The sequence below is a fragment of the Pan troglodytes genome, chromosome X, assembly GCF_028858775.2.
Source record: "Pan troglodytes isolate AG18354 chromosome X, NHGRI_mPanTro3-v2.0_pri, whole genome shotgun sequence".
In the NCBI taxonomy this organism is placed as follows: Eukaryota; Metazoa; Chordata; class Mammalia; order Primates; family Hominidae; genus Pan; species Pan troglodytes.
The window spans coordinates 25,318,913-25,335,688 of record NC_072421.2 but is presented as its reverse complement, the minus strand read 5'-3'; the positions used below and the strand labels follow the sequence as shown (position 1 = coordinate 25,335,688).

General features: G+C 37.3%; 1 protein-coding gene and 1 non-coding gene across 11 annotated transcripts in view; both read right to left on the bottom strand.

The window, feature by feature from the left end:
* POLA1 (DNA polymerase alpha 1, catalytic subunit) overlaps nucleotides 1–16,776 on the bottom strand; it is a 301,623-nt gene that overhangs the window by 240,942 nt on the left and 43,905 nt on the right. For all 10 annotated transcript variants that reach the window (XM_016943107.4, XM_054676577.2, XM_063803909.1 and 7 more), the window contains 7 exons: nucleotides 16,448–16,623; nucleotides 14,502–14,631; nucleotides 13,885–14,004; nucleotides 12,679–12,778; nucleotides 10,466–10,590; nucleotides 7,546–7,695; nucleotides 7,014–7,136 (listed from right to left, as the gene is read on the bottom strand). In XM_016943107.4, the coding sequence (XP_016798596.1) occupies nucleotides 7,014–7,136; nucleotides 7,546–7,695; nucleotides 10,466–10,590; nucleotides 12,679–12,778; nucleotides 13,885–14,004; nucleotides 14,502–14,631; nucleotides 16,448–16,623 (924 nt within the window). The remainder of the gene's footprint in view (nucleotides 1–7,013; nucleotides 7,137–7,545; nucleotides 7,696–10,465; nucleotides 10,591–12,678; nucleotides 12,779–13,884; nucleotides 14,005–14,501; nucleotides 14,632–16,447; nucleotides 16,624–16,776) is intronic.
* Nucleotides 11,431–11,560, bottom strand: LOC112207207 (small Cajal body-specific RNA 24). Its single transcript, XR_002941661.1, has one exon. It is a non-coding gene; the product is annotated as a small Cajal body-specific RNA 24 (non-coding RNA).

Genomic DNA, 16,776 nt, shown 5'->3' with positions numbered 1-16,776 from the left:
TTAATTTACAAAAACAGGCAGTTTTGAGTTGAGTTAGCCCATGGGTCAAAGTCTGCCAACCCCTGGAATACAGGAACAATACAGGAACGTTCAATAACTCTACAAGGAAGCAAACAAGTACAGTTGGATTCCTAACTTGTATCATTCCTAAAAATAATTTCTAGAAGGATTAAAGACCTAAATAAGAAAAGCCAAACCTTGCAACTTTTAGAAGAAAACAGGGGAGAATGTCTACGTCACTAGAGGAGGGAAAGCTTTCTTGTGGGAAAAAAACCCACATAGTGTAAAGAGGAAAAAATTAAATATCTGGCATTAAAATTAGAAACTTCTGCATAATGAAAGACTACAAATAAAGTAAAAGGACAAGCCACAGACTGAAAGAGATATCTGCAGCACAAATGACAAAACAAGGATTGGCTTTTGAATACCTAAGAATACTAAGAGACATACAATCCAACAAAATAGAACATCTATGTTCTATTCAGACAAGAAAATGGAAGAGTTAATAAACACATGAAAAGATGCCCAACTTAACTAATAATTTTAAAATGTAAATTAAAATCACAATGAGATACCCTTTCATACCCATGAGACTAACCAAAAAATAAAAACTCAGATAATAAGTGCTGCAAGGATGTGGAATATCAAGGATTATGCAACAAGTCTAAGTATATATATATAGTAAGTTTAAAATGCCTCAACAGAGAACTAAACAAAAATTCAAAAAAGCAAAATTGTATATCAAAATCCTTTCCAATTCTCTTAAGATTAGCCTCTGACACTGTGACTGAGGGAGTTACGTATTGTGGCTCCAGCCAGACATATGAATTTAGCTACTTGATTTTTAAAAATGAGCTTGCTGTGATAAATTAAATGGTTGCTCTTATCAATAAAGCCTCATATACTGCTGTGGATGTTGTACAAATTCCACTCCTAGAAATATACCAGAGAAACTCTCACAAAGGTGGTATTGTCTACTTCAGTACTGTTTGTAACAGCAAATAATTAAGACAAATGAAAACTTGGAAACCTAAAGATATGGATGATGGCAGAATTAAAAAATACACTGTGCTATATTCATCGAAATATTATACAATAGTTAACATGAATGAATCAAATCTAAAAATGTATCAAGATGAATATACTTAAAATGTGGCATACAGAGTAGAGTTTTTCTCCTGCTTTTCCAAACTGCAAAAGAATATGTATAGCATGACACATACATGGTAAAAACTTTTAACACACCACATGTATATACACGTTGCAGAAGCAAAAAAGAACAACCCATGGGCAAGAATGATAAAACCAACTCTGGGCAAGTTACCTCCGAAAAAGAAAAAGAAATGAGAGAGGATGGGGAGGAAATGGTCTTTAGTTGTCTCTATAATATTTTATTGCTTTTAATTTTTTAAAGAAAAACTAGGCTATTAAGAGATCACAGCGGGGTGCGGTGGCTCATGCCTGTAGTCCCAGCACTTTGGGAGGCCGAGGCGGGCGGATCACCTGAGGTCAGGAGTTCAAGACCAGCCTGACCACGGAGAAACCCCGTCTCTATTAAAAATACAAAATTAGCCGAGTGTGGTGGCACGTGCCTGTAATCGCAGCTACTTGGGAGGCTGAGGCAGGAGAATCGCTTGAACCCGGGAGGTGGAGGTTGTGGTGAGCCGAGATCACGCCATTGCACTCCAGCCTAGGCAACAAGAGTGAAACTCTGCCCCCCTGCCCCCCACAAAAAAAAAAAAAGAAAGAAAGAAAAAGATTGCAAAAGTGAAATTTTTGGTTATTTACAGGTAAAGATGAAAGACTTCTCTTAATATTTAATTGTAAAATTCTTCATAGTCACTCATTCTCTTTCATCACCAACATCAACAAAGGCTAGAGCCCTCTGTCCTAGTGCCATTTCCCAAGGGATCCTGATAGGTGCCACCACATCACCAAGAAAATCCCAGAAAGGCTTGCCAAGATTGTAATGTTTGCATTAATGATTTGGATACACTTTTAATGTGCACAAATTCCAGCTCCAACACAACTAAAAGCCAGGCAGTCTACGACCAACTGGCAAGCAGGCTGGCAAAGCTTATTTCAGCCTATCAGGTAGGAAAATGAAAATGCATGGACTCTATACCTAAACATCAGAGCATACATTTTAAAATGCAATAAAAAATCCAGACCAAAAATGGTTTTCTCAAGGACACAGAAATAAGAGAGTAGAGAAATAAAATAATACCAATGTCAGTAAGTACTAATTATTCCATCAAGACAAATATTCCCGTTAAACTAAAGTTATGCAATGAGTATACTTATAAGTACATAGTCAGTTTTAAATTCCCCAATAAAGCCAGGCACAGTGGCTCCTATCTATAATCCTACAGCTTTGGGAGGCCAAGGTGAGAGGATCCCTCGAGGCTAGGAGTTGGAGACCAGCCTGGGCAATACACCAAGACTCCATCTCTACAAAAAATAAAAATAAATTTGCCAAGGATGGTGGCATATGCCTGTAGTCCTAGCTACTAGGGAGGCTGAGGGGAGAAGATTGTCTGAGTCCAGGAATTCAATGCTGCAGTGAACTATGATCACACCACTGCTCTCCAGCCTGGGCAAGAAAGTGAGACCTTGTTTCTTAAAATAAAATAAAATAAAATAAAATAAAATAAAATAAAATAAAATAGGCCTGGTGCGGTGGCTCATGCCTGTAATCCCAGCACTTTGGGAGGCCGAGGCAGGTGGATCAGGAGGTCAGGAGATCGAGACCATCCTGGCTAACACAGTGAAACCCTGTCTCTACTAAAAATACAAAAAATTAGCTGGGCATGGTGGTGGGCGCCTGTAGTGTAGTCCCAGCTACTCGGGAGGCTGAGGGAGAGTAGAATGGCGTGAACCCGGGAGGCGGAGCTTGCAGTGAGCCGAGATGGCGCCACTGCACTCCAGCCTGGGCGACAGAGAGAGACTCCATCTCAAAAATAAATAAATAAAATAAAATAAAAAAAAAAATTTCGCAATAAAAAAACAAATTCAAAAAGGCAAAATCATATATCAAAATCATTTCCAATTCCCTTTAGATTAGCTTCTGATACTGTGACTGAGGGAGTCATGTATCGTGTCTCCATGGCCAGAAATCAGAATTTAGCTACTCGATAGAAGAATTAACTTGCTATGATAAATTACTGTTCCTATCAATATAACTAATGATTAAAAAATCATAATTATTTTAAACACTAGAGTATTACAATCCTTTGGGCCAGTTTTAGCTTTTCTTTAATAGTTCCAAAATTAATAAAAGTCTAAAATGTGGACAGATTTAACTCATTAAATTGCCTTCACTATTGTTCACAGAATAAAATCCTTAATTGATTAATGATCTCAGGGTGTCTATCGCCATCTAGTGAACAATCACTTCAATTACCACATCAGACATTTGACAACTGATACCCCTTTTCTTCATGGTTAAAAAATATATGTCCACTCAGTGCCATAGGCTTGCCCAACTTCTTTTTTATGCCTCTCTACACACACATTGAGAACAAACACAAATACAGATGGTATATCTATAGATCCACAGAGTACTCTGAAACACTGACTTCATTACTTTTAAATAAAGTACACACTGTGAGATCCCTCATACAATTCCTTACCCATTAGCTCATTCCTCTACCACAAAGCAATTCAAAATCATGGAAGAGTTTAAGCGTGAAAGATCACACCTGTGAAAAGACAATATTGATGCCCATTTGACACAACTACTAGCACTTTTATTATAAACCTGTTTTAAAAAGTACAATTAGTAATTACTCTGAGTATTCTAGCAGCCATAATACATTTGATTACAGAAATTATTAGGTCGCTAGAGCCAAACGTGCACGATTCCAGGAAAACTGAGCAAACACAAAATAGACTTAAAAATAAAAAGGAAAAGGGGGCTTCAAGGCCTCCCTAGGCTGTGTATTAATCCACATCCAAATGCAAAATTTTATAATCTTTTGCAATGGCATGCTACCAGGTTTCCTTCTCATTAATTTCCACTTGAAACTTAATCTAATTTATCCCACAAGGACTTTAAAAGCAAAGAATTTGTAAGATCTGCAGGTTACTATATTATTCTGCCCACTCGTATCTTGTCACAAAAAATACTAGTTTAATAAGTTACAAAGGTATTCCAAAATCTCAGCACACTGGCTCTCATTTTCACTTCACTCCTCCTACCTCTTTAATAATTAAGAGACGCTAACCCAAAGAAAGATATCACATAGACTACTTCCATCCACCAGTGCTAACAATTATCACCAATACTTTAACAATCATTTTTATATTAGGAAATAATATTTGTAAGTGACTTTGGATCTTCTTCTAGAATAAGATTTCCTGGGAGAAACTGCGTAATTATTATTTCTCAGTAGCCTCATATTACTTTAAAGGCCTACTTTCCAGAGTTTTATTTATCCTTATTTGAGGGAAACAGCAAAGGGTAAAGAGAAAAGAGGAAAGCAGATACCAAGAATTTAAATCACAAACAAGTAGTTCTAGATTTGTCTGAAATCCTTTCTTTTTTAGTGGAGAGAACAGGGTTTTTTATAGTTCATTTATTAAAGATTTGTTATTGTTATATTTTATATAACAGAAAAATTAAAATTGTGTTTAAACTCGCTATTAAAAATCCAGCTAAAGAAAACCATTGCCCTTAAAATACAATGGATTAGGAGAGTGGGGGAGATCATTGGACAAATTTGGGGCTTATCATTATCAACAGTGCCCTTTTAAGCTTGTGGATTTCTGAGCCAATGTGGAAAATGTAACAACAGGGATTTCCCAGCAGCAAGAGGCACTCTCCAAGGGAGTAAATTGTCAACTATTGCCTCTCGTGAGAAACTTAAGAGTAACCTTGATCCAATCTCAATAGTCAACCCATGTATTATCACCCAGTTGGGGCACAGTGAGTGCATTTTCTAATACAAAAATAAGATGGTATTCCATCAGAAGCCACTGGATACATGTAAAGAAATAAAATTTAAATAATTTTAAAGTAAACTTAGCTTAAGAAACTGAAAACATCCTTCCCTTCCCTCACTTCAACTAGCCCCTAAAACACCTATATCTTTCTCATGTAAAAAGAGACCTGTGTCTTGAGATGGGTACCAAAAATCATGATCTTCCTGTAATAAGAGGTCGAATATAAAGCAGAACCAGAGTCATAAATGACATCTTGAGATGGAAGAGACAACCCTACTGTACTAAAAGGATTTACATTCAAAATAACCACTTGTTATACTTTATCTCCTTGAGTTTTAACTTCCTCATCTAAAAAATGAAAACGTTATTATCTATTTCAAAGGATTCTTGTGTAATTTCAGTGAAATAACGCATAGGAAAGCTTCTATCACATCACTGGTGTTCAATACGTGTTTTGCCCTTCCTCACTGTGCCCTAAGACAAATCTTTGAGATACGGCTGCCAACAGAAGAGTGATTCTGAACATCCTGACGTTTATTTCATATACCAGCTAGATCTGCACTGTCCAACACAGTAGTCACTAGCTACATTTGTCTATTTAAGTTTAAATTCATTTTAATTATAATTAAAGCAATCTAAAAATCCAGTTCCTCAGCTAGTTGGCACCAGCCAGATACCAAGTGCTCACTGGCCACTTGTGGCTAGAGACTACAGCACTGGATAGTGCAGATGGAGAACGTTTTCATCATCATAAAGTTCTACTGGACAGAGTTGATCTAAACTCTAAAGCAGAGGTCAGCAAACTTTTTTTCTAAAAAAGACCAGAGAGTAAATATATCAGGCTTTGCGGGCCATGTGAGCCTCCATCTTTTCTACTCAGCTCTGCTCTCGTAATACAAAAGCAGCCACAGATGATACATAAATAAATGAGCTTAGCTCTGTTCCAATAGAACATTATTTACAAAAATAGAGGGCAGGCTGCATTTGCCCCGATGGCCATCATTTGCCAACCACTGCTCTAGAGCATTCAGAGTACAGACCCCCCAATATAAGCATTTTTCCCATGACCACTACCTACCTCCTTTAAGGCTAAATAGTCTTAAACCCACAGACAGGGAGTTAAATGGAATTTAATATTCAGCGTAACTAACTATTCTTTTACAAATTAAGAAAAACCCATGCACATAGTACTAAAACAGTTGAAGCTTACAGTGTTCATAAAGTGATGTACCTAAATTCTATTTGGTATCTGGCCCATCTTATTAAAGCCAATAACTCTCAATCCATAACTCCTGTCTTGATGTATTCCTGGAATTCTGGATCTATACATCCAATGGCCTCCTTATTATGTCTGGAATTCTATTACTCATGCCAAAGGCAACACATCCATGACAGAATTCTTAATCCTTCTTCCCCAGTTTCCTCCATCTTAGTAAAAGGCTCTACTAGTTATCCTCCTGATTTCTACCTTTCACTCACACTCCAAGCTAATCCATCAGCAAAAAAAAAAAAAAACAAAAAAAAACTCTCTTAAGTCATTCTTATTCATGTCACCTCCTCAAAGAAGCCTTCCCTGACCAATCTAAACCAGCCATCTAAACATTCTCTAGCCCACCATCCTGTTTTAATTATCTACAGAGCATTTACTTCTATCATATTTTCTGCTATTTCTTATACATGTTTATTTACTTATTTAAAGTCTGTTTTCCCAAACCACCCTCTCACCACCCCACATTCCCAACCCATGTCGTCCCCAACCCCAAACCCCTCCCATTCTGGGTAGAATGTAAGCCTCATAACAGGGATCTTTTAGGTCTTGCTTGACACTCTATCCTGAGAACCTAGAACAATGCCTGGCATGCAGTAGATGTTCAATAATAAATACACACACACACGAATTAATGAAACCTTATTTAAATGCCTATTTGTCTCAAACCTGTCATCCAAAGAGAGGGGTACTGTATTTGATGCTGTACAACTAGGTAATAAACTTGACTCTCCCACACTATAACATGTATAGTTAAAAATACTCTCATATCTAGAGATGTGAATGTTATTATGCCATTTACCTCCCTTCCTTTGTATGTCACCAAGGCAGCCAGTGGTTTGGCGTAAAATCTGCTATAGGAAAATCCCAGGCAACCATACATACTGTTCGCTGTGAGCTTCAAAGCCTTCTGTCGAATGTCATACTGCAGGCCACACAGAACAAAAGACAAACAACAACATTTACAGATGCTTAAGCATTACATTAGATGTCTTTCTAGATCTCCAATAAAAAGGGAAACCCTCAATATCCCTGAATAAAAAAGAATTAATATACTCAACCCATTCTCCTGGATCCATGATTCCCTAACCTCCTAGAAGCAGCAAGTAAACACAGACTCCAAAGCTCCCAGGAGCCAGAAGTATCTTGCTCAGATACAATCTTTGTAAACAAAGGTGGCTTCCATTCTGAGGCACTCTAGTATTTTTAAATGGTCACCTATCCACAAACTTAAAATAAGTACCTGCATTTGCCCAGCATCCTGTTTACTCATAAATAATCAAACTGTAAAAGCTGAGACTGTCACTCAAATGTTTCTTAGTGAAAAGATATACCTGAAGAATAAGGTCTGGATTTAAGTCTTGCTGTTTCATTAGCTGTTTGACTTGTTTTCTCCGTTCTACCAGTTTCCGGATCTCTCTGGGCAAAATGCCCATTTCTAAGCTTGGATCTGGCAACTCAGGTATCTGTTCTTGTTCTCCATCCTGATAAACACACAACAAATTTCACACAAATCAAACTTTTGTGAAATAAATTTCTACAGTAATATTTTATAGGAGCTTTCCCCCATGATCACATCTTGAAAAGCTATTATCTTATACAAGGTCAATAATGCATGAGTAGTATAAGAAAGAGCTGAGAGGGTTGTAGAACAGGTCATGATTGCCCTCTTCTCTCCCAATTATATTAGGCTGTCATTCCCAATATCTCCCACCCCTGTAGTTAGACACAAATTTAGATTTCATTTAAAGGGATACATTTGGCCGGGCACGGTGGCTCACACCTGTAATCCCAGCACTTTGGGAAGCCAAGGTGGGCAGATCACGAGGTCAGGAGATTGAGACCATCCTGGCTAACATGGTGAAACCCCGTCTCTACCAAAAATATAAAAAATTAGCCAGGCGCGGTGGCGGGCGCCTGTAGTCCCAGCTACTTGGGAGGCTGAGGCAGGAGAATGGCGTGAACCCGGGAGGCGGAGCTTACAGTAAGCGGAGATCTCGCCACTGCACTCTAGCCTGGGCTACACAGCGAAACTCTGTCTTAAAAAAAAAAAAAAAAAAAGGGATACATTTTTACACATGCTATCTCTCTTCAACAAAACTGGAGAACAACATGTTTGGGGAAATCGTTTTTAAAATACAAACACTAAGACAGACCTCCAGGATTAAAAAAACAAAATAACTAGCAGCTAAACTACTATTTCAAATCATTTTACTACCAAACAAAATGCTATAGAATTTTAAAACTATGGAGAATCATAGCAGTTATTGTAAATGCTGTAGACTAAAAATTAAAAGCTAATAAATCAGCAAATTTAAGAGTTCAGAGCAGCCAGGAGCGGTGGCTCACACTTATAATCTCAGCACTTTGGGAGGCCGAGGCGGGTGGATCACCTGAGGTCGGGAGTTCAAGACCAGCCTGACCAACATGGAGAAACCCCATCTCTACTAAAAATACAAAATTAGCTAGGCATGGTGGCGCATGCCTGTAATCCCAGCTACTCGGGAGGCTGAGGCAGGAGAATTGCTTGAACCCGGGAGGCAGAAGTTGCAGTGAGCCAAGATCACAACATTGCACTCCAGCCTGGGCAAAAAGAGCGAAATTCCGTCTCCAAAAAAAAAAGAAAAAAAAAAAAAGGAGTTTGGAGCACATTTAAATAGGCCATGACATTTCTAAAAACTAATACATATATATCCCTTAACATTTATGTAGTACCTATTACCTATAAATTGCTACGCAATCGGCAGAAGAATAGCAACATTTCAGAAAAGCAACCAGCAGTCTTCTTATATTAAAATTTACAGGAAGAAAAAGCAGGGGAAGCATTAGACCATTTTTCCCTAGCCTCCGTAAATTCTATTAACAGCTACAAAGAAAAAAGCCAGGCACATTTGCCCTTTCAAAGGTTCAGAATTAAAAATAAACCTCTTGGTTTAAAGTACATCAAGTCAATGCCATTTGATAACCTAGCCTTTACAAAGCATCTGATTTTATAGAGATCAATATCTTCAAGTGAATGCTGTTACAATAGTAATAGGGACCTATTGTTTTCCAATATAACAGATGATGATAGTAAATCTATTAAAGAGACCCTGGTACACATTCTAATTTATTTACAGCAACTATGAAAGTCAGATAAAAAGTAAACTGAAAGATGTGGAGTCAGGAAGTTTACAATCCACTCCTAGCTCTACAACTACTACCTGTGTGACACTAACTGTTCTGAGGTACCATGTATGAAAATGATTCAGATCTATAAAGTGCTACATGTATAGTATTTCTTAGATGACCTCTGAGGTCCCTTCCAACTCTAAAATGATTCTATTATATATCCAGAATCCAAGCTGGAAAGCTCCAATAAGCAAAATGGTGGTGGGAAGAGGCTAAATAATATTAATTATTCACCATGCTGGCACAGTAGCAGAACAGAGCTCAAATATTAATTGAATGCAGTCATACCTTTTGGGGATGTCTACCCAGTATCTTCTCTGTAAAAGTATCCACTAGTCCCACAGAAAGGTCCACCCTTAGCAGCCAGATCCGTGCCCTGTGAACCTACTCTTGTGGTCACAGGTAACGGGGACCTGGGGTGCTCACCAACCTAAGCAAACCTATCGGATTCTCTCTTCTGGGAATATGAAATTGGGATTGAAAGACAGGTCCTAAGCTTGCGGTGAGAAGTGACATATAAATTCAGGAGCTAGAGGGCAAACAGACATCTTCTGCCATGTTATTAAAAAAAATTACAAAAAAGAACAAAATGTGGTGTATGTGTATACACCTACACATACACCACACACGCATATAAAATGGAATATTATTCAGCAACACAAACGAATAAAGTACTAGTACATTCTACAAAATGGATGAACCTTGAAAACATTATAAGTGAAATAAGCCAGACACCGAAAGGCCATATAATGTATGATTCTATTTATATGAGACGTCCAGAATACACAAATCTATACAAGCAAAAAGATTAGTAGTTGCCTAGAGGTGGAAGGGATGGGGATTGAGGGAGGTGACAGCTAAAAGGTTTCTTTGGGGAATAATGAAAATATCCTAAAACTCATTGTGATGATGGTTGCAAACTCTGGGAATACACTAAAAGCCACTGAACTACACACTTCAAACAGGTGAAGTATATGGTATATGAATAATACCACAATAAAACTATTTTAAAAAGACACAGATCTTCCTTCTTTAAGCAATTTTTTTAAACTCAATTTCAAGAGTCCCAGGTTAAATACAAACCTCTGTAACTTTCTGTGCCTCTGAAGCAACTCTTTGTACTGTTGTAAAACAAATGTTAAATTCCTGAATGATGGAAGGATATAGACTGTTGAAGTCCAGAAGCAAAATGAACTTATCATAAAAACCTGAAATTAAAAAGCCACGTCATAAAAAGTCTAAAGAAAAGCAGAATTGTCAAAACATCATTATTAAAAGCACTGTAAGTATACTAGAAACTATATACTATCCATATACACTACCCAGAGCTGTGAGACAGACAAAAAGGGAAAAAAAGAATCAACTACCATTTCATAAAATGATGCGGATTAGTGAAAAGCCAGATCACAAAAGAAGAGGAAGAAAAAGATCCTCTCTTTAGAACCAGCTACAACCAGTCCTTTCCCCAGCTGTCCCCAAAGCACACCATTATTATGAGCAAATACCTTCCCAATCAGCTATCTGAGAGGTGTCACATCCATTTAAAAAAAAAAAATGTTCAACTCTCCTTCAAAGCAAGAATTCTTTGAAGAATCCTCCTACCTACTCTCCCACCCCCACCCCAAATAAAACCAAGTGAGTGGTTTATTTTTATTTTTTATTTTTTTTGAGTCAGAGTCTCACTCTGTCTCCAGGATGGAGTGCTGTGGCGCAATCTCAGCTCACCGCAACCTCTGCCTCCCGGGTTCAAGCGAGTCCCCTTGCCTCAGCCTCCCGAATAGCTGGGACTACAGGCGCGCACCACCGTGCCTGGCTAATTTTTTATATTTTAGTAGAGATGGGGCTTCACCATGTTGGCCAGGACGGTCTCGATCTCCTGACCTCGTGATCTGCCTGCCTCAGCCTCCCAAAGTGCTGAAATTACAGGCGTGAGCCACCACGCCTGGTCGAGTAATTTATTCTTTTACAACAGCTTCAAAAAATAAAATGGACGGCACATTTACCTGTACAAAAACTGAGCTAAAATCAAACAAGAGACACATATATATAAATGTCAGTAGTGGAACGACCCACCCTTTTTACTTGCAAAGGATGAACAGAAAGCTACTATATTTCTGTAGGACATTTACAAAGAGTTATCTTCACCTTGAGAAGAAACTGAATAAAAATAAATGTCCACTATTAAGACAATAATAATTGCAAACATATAAGATAGTTTATTCTGTGTCCAGCACTATACTAATTTATCCTTAAATCCCTGTGTGGTAGATATTACTCTTAACTCTATTTTACAGAAGAAACTGAGGCTTACAGAGGTTAAACAGGCAGCCCAAGATCACACTGAATTCAAACCCAGACCTACATAACACCAAGTCCTACTGCTCCATTTCATTATAACTAGTAACAAAATCACTTTTGTCAAAAATGTTTCCTACTCAGAACTAACTTATTGGATAAAATTCACATTAATTCCTTCACAGCAATGTGAATATTCTTAACACTACTGCTGAACTGTACACTTGGGAAGGGTTGAAATTTTTTTTATATATACAAAAAAATTAGCTGGGTATGGTGGCACACACCTGTAGTCCTAGCTACTCAGGAGGCTGAGGCAGGAGAATCGCTTGAACCCAAGAGGTGAAGGTTGCAGTGAGTAGAGATCGCACCACTGCACTCCAGCCCGGGCAACAGAGTAAAACTCTGTCTCCAAAAAAAAAAAGAAAAAAAGAAAAAAAGAAAAAAAAAATTATTTCTAGCTCTGTGTACCACAAAACATCTTTGCCATTCATGACAATAGGGAAAAAGATATTCTCCTGTTAAAGTTAAATTTGGTGGTTATTGTCTGCACTTCCTTCAACTTTGCTGTCAACTGAACTGGTCAGGACAAACAGCTATCCATGTACTGGACAGCTATCTATGTATTAGACAAACTATGGCTACAGACCAAATCCAACCTACTTATTTTTGTACCACCCATGAGCTTAAGTATGGTTTTTACATTTTTAAATGGCTGGAAAAAAATCAAAAACAATATTTCATGACATATGAAAACTATATGAAATTTAAATTTCAATGTCTATAAATAATATTTTATTGGAACACAGCATAACAAAATTCACATTAAGTGTATGTCAGGTGACTGGCAACCAAGATTTTCACGTGAACGAAAGATAAAAGTCATGAGACCTATTCGCTGATCTATAAGATATAATTCAGTCTTCTAGTTTCTCAAGCCTAGATCCACATTAAGAAATTCCTTAATACTGGGAGAAAACCAATTCACTGCCCAGCCTTACCAACTTTGGGGTCCAAAACCAAGCCTCCAGCATAAGCTGCTTTCTTACGTCCTTTCTTGTATTTATTGGTATCTCCATCAATTTCTTCATCTTCATCTCCCTAATATCAAATGGAAAGATAACTTCACCAGCCAGCAACTAATTAACTAATTTAAAATTTTGATGATTCTCTCTTTTCCAATTGCAGGACTTAGTTCTAACAAACATTTCAGTTAGTGGTCCTATCTGTTGGGAAAGACAGTTATTGTAATATGTTCACGAATCCAAATGAATCCCAAGCATAGTAATTTCTTAAACAAATACTATATCCTGAGTTAACAAATATGAAAATTCTATTTTTATGTGTTTTTGAATTTACAAAATTTCATATTTTTAAATCAATGAATATTGAAAAATACCACTTTTCATATTATATAAAATTTGAGATTATAAAACAGCCCTCTTAAAATCACTACTCTAACATTCGTGATGTAAAAACATAAAATACTTCATGTAGGTATTATCATTATCCCTATTATTAATATGGACACCATAAAACAAGTACATCCATATACTGAAAATCCATTCCTAAGTAGTTTATTACTGGCCAACATTCAATACCTCAGCAGAAGTTAAAGTCCTCTAAATGAATATGCCCTATACCAATTTTGATAATGTACATTAAAAAACAAGCAAATATGAGAACCTGAATCAAATTCTAACATTCAATTCCCATTTCTGAATTAATTAATATCAGTGCTAATAAAACAGTAGCTAAACTAAGTTTTAGTTCCAAAGTGATGGAGGCTACTTCAGAAACCTGACTGTGGGTGACCTTGGTCATACTAGTACAGAAAAATGCAACACAAAAATAAAGGCTCATAGGTTTAAGAAAATAAAAAGTTTAACTGGCATTTATCTTTGGATAGGGCTGAGGTGCCAGAACACATTCCATGTATGGTCACCCATCAGAGAGGTCTAATGCTTCCCTCAAAGAATTTCACATTTCACAAATAATTTTGTCTGCACAAAGTGCATTTTCCTTTTACAAAGTGGAAAAGGAAATGACCACACAAAAACAAGGGAATAAACTTGACACGGTTTCTTTAGTACACAAGGGATTAGCTATTTTGAAAGCAGATGTTATCACAGAAAAAAAAGGCTATCTAGGTATTAAAAGGGGGGGGGGTTAAGAGAAAACAAAATACTACACAGTTTTGGACCCACCAGTTTTTGCTGAGGCTTTCTGAAAATCTGCTTGTCAGGCACAATATAGTTGTTTTCGTAAAATGCATGAAGCAACAAGAACTCGTTACGCTCGGATCGTCCACCCATCAGCGTCCTGGACTATTAAATGGAATTTATTTTTTAAATTTGAGCTCAAAACCACAACTAACAAAAGCAACTTTGAGTCAGTAAGTTTAGTCACAGCACCTCCTTCAAAACTATTCCTAATAACGGTCTGCTTTTTTTTTTTTAAAAAAAAAGGTACTAAATTATTCCTAACGTTTTCTTTAAGCATTATAGCTAAAGGAGACAAAGAGAGCTTAAAATATTGACAACTTGGCTATTTATTTACTCCCAAATGGACCATTCCACTAAAAAGACACATCCAGATGTTAGAGAGATGATCCGTATGTTCACCCAAATTTCAACACGCTGCACCTGGCATTCCTCCCCTTCTCCCAACCAGTTCTTCCTTTTACAAAAGAAATCCAGCTTTCAGAATCCAAGTTACTCATTTTATAAGCATGCATTTAGACTCATTATCATATAACAACTACCCCAAGCAAACACTGAATCCAACAGGAAATGCTTTTTCCCCCTTTCTAAGTTAAATTTACCATAATGTTCCCAGCGATGTTAGTGATCTGCAATGCTAATGGAAGAACATTTAGCTCACACATGATCTGCAAAATGAACTTGGCATCTTTCCAGGTGTGTTCCAACAGGTATAACAGTTGAGAAGATTCACTGTACAGAAAAGTAAGAATGAAACAGAATCAAGTAATTAAAAGAAACAATGCCTATAATCAGAACTTCACAAAATATTATAAGGAATTCTGGGTGTAAGTAAATTCAGAGCAACAGCACCTTGGCTTCAGAAACAATTTAAAATAAGGTCAGTATGTAACTAGGAATTCATTCATACCACTGATCCCAATCCTTTTCTCCAAAACACACACACACACACACACACACACACACACACACACACACACACAAAATCCCATAAGGAAAAACTGAAGTAATATAATAACTACAAGCCTGAAAACTACCTAAATCCTTTCATTCATTCCATCCAGTGAGTATGTATTGTACGCTTACTATATGCCAGGCATTGGCTGTGACCAAAACAAACAAAACTTCCTATCCTCCTGGAGCTTATGTCCTCATGGGGGAGACAGAGTATTAAAAAAAACAAAGAAATTAAGTATATAGTATGTTATATAATGTTAAAAGTTAAGCAACGGGAATATTAAGTATCAGAAGCAGAGACTGAAATTTTTGTTAGGAAACAGTGGAAGATTTTACTGAGAATGAAGATCTTGAAGAGGTGAGGGAGCAAGCCTTATGGAAAGAGCATTCCAGGCAGACAGGATAGCACACTCAAAAGTCCTGAGCTGCGTGCAAATCTGACAGTTCCAGGACTAGGAAAGAGGCCAATATGGCTAGATCAGAGAGAATGATGGAAAGAGCAGTACGAGATAAGGACAGAGTTAACGACATAGAGACACATTGTAAAGGACCTTGTAAGTAAAAATAAGGACTTTAGTTTTTACTCTGAATGAAACAGAGAGTCACTGGAAGATTCTGAGCAGAGTATCACATCTGACTTGATTTTAGCAGGATAACTCTGATTCTGGATTGAGAATCAACCACAAGGGGGTAAGGGCAAAAGTAAGGGGATAGGCATATAAACCCAGTAATCCAGGGGAAAGAGGATAGCAGCTTGGACAGGATGGGTCCAATGCAGTTGAAAAGAAGTGGTCAGACTTAGATCTATTTAGAAGATAAAACTGATAGGATACCCTGATGCATCTACTGTGGGATATCAGAGAGAGGAATTAAAGATGCCTCAGACATGTGGGGCTAAGTAAGACTCTGGAAGTTTCCAGTGATAATGGAAAAAATACACCTATTAATTTAGTAAGGAAAGACTATAGGAAGAACCTAGGATAGAAGATCAGAGCTCAATTTTGAACAAGCTGGGAGTTCACATTAGATATCAAGTAAAATAGGTAAAACAGATACACTGAGTCTGGAATCTAGGGAGGTCTAACCTGAAGATACACAGGTGGGAAGCATAGCCATCCCATGGTATTTAAATTCCTGAGACTCAATGAGATCACCTAGAGAAGGAACACAGTCAGAAAAGAGAAGTCCAAGAAAGAACTCAGGAAGAACTAGCAGGAATGAATGAGAGATGGCCAGAGGAGTAGGAGGAAGAAATAAGCAAGCAATACCTCTAACTTAATGATTGCTCAGTTTTTATATTTCTAAAATATCTACCCTAATTCCTGAATAAATGAATTAAGAGTAGAAATCTAAATCCAAACTACTGTTAGGAAACATCAAGATAGTGTTAACACAGGTGAGGGAGACGGAGATAAACTGATCAATTACAATAATTCAAGAGGTAAACTAGTTCAAATTATGAAAGTAGTGGAGACAATTTCCCCTCTACAACACCACTGGCTCATGTCCCTCCAGACTAAGGATAGTACTAGTAGTGTCCTGCTGTTGTTAATTTCAAGACAGATGAATTCTGAAGAATCTAGGATCATACCTGTACATATTTTGTATATTTTCCATTGGGATTACAACCCTTTCAGTTTTTAGAATCTGCTGAACAAGTTCAGACAGATGGTAGCTTTTACAACGAATCAATTCCTTTGCTGAAATTTCCACATCACAGATCATTCGACCACAGGTAGCATTTCTTTCACCAAATCCACTCCGGCCCTACGAGATGGGAACAAAAAGCAAATTTCATGAAAGAGCAGACACTGAGAACATTTCTTTCTAACCTATTTTGAAGCTGGCCCAAAATTATGATAAAACTCTCATTCTTCCATACATCAATCAAATATTTTTGAACATTTACTATGTATCTGA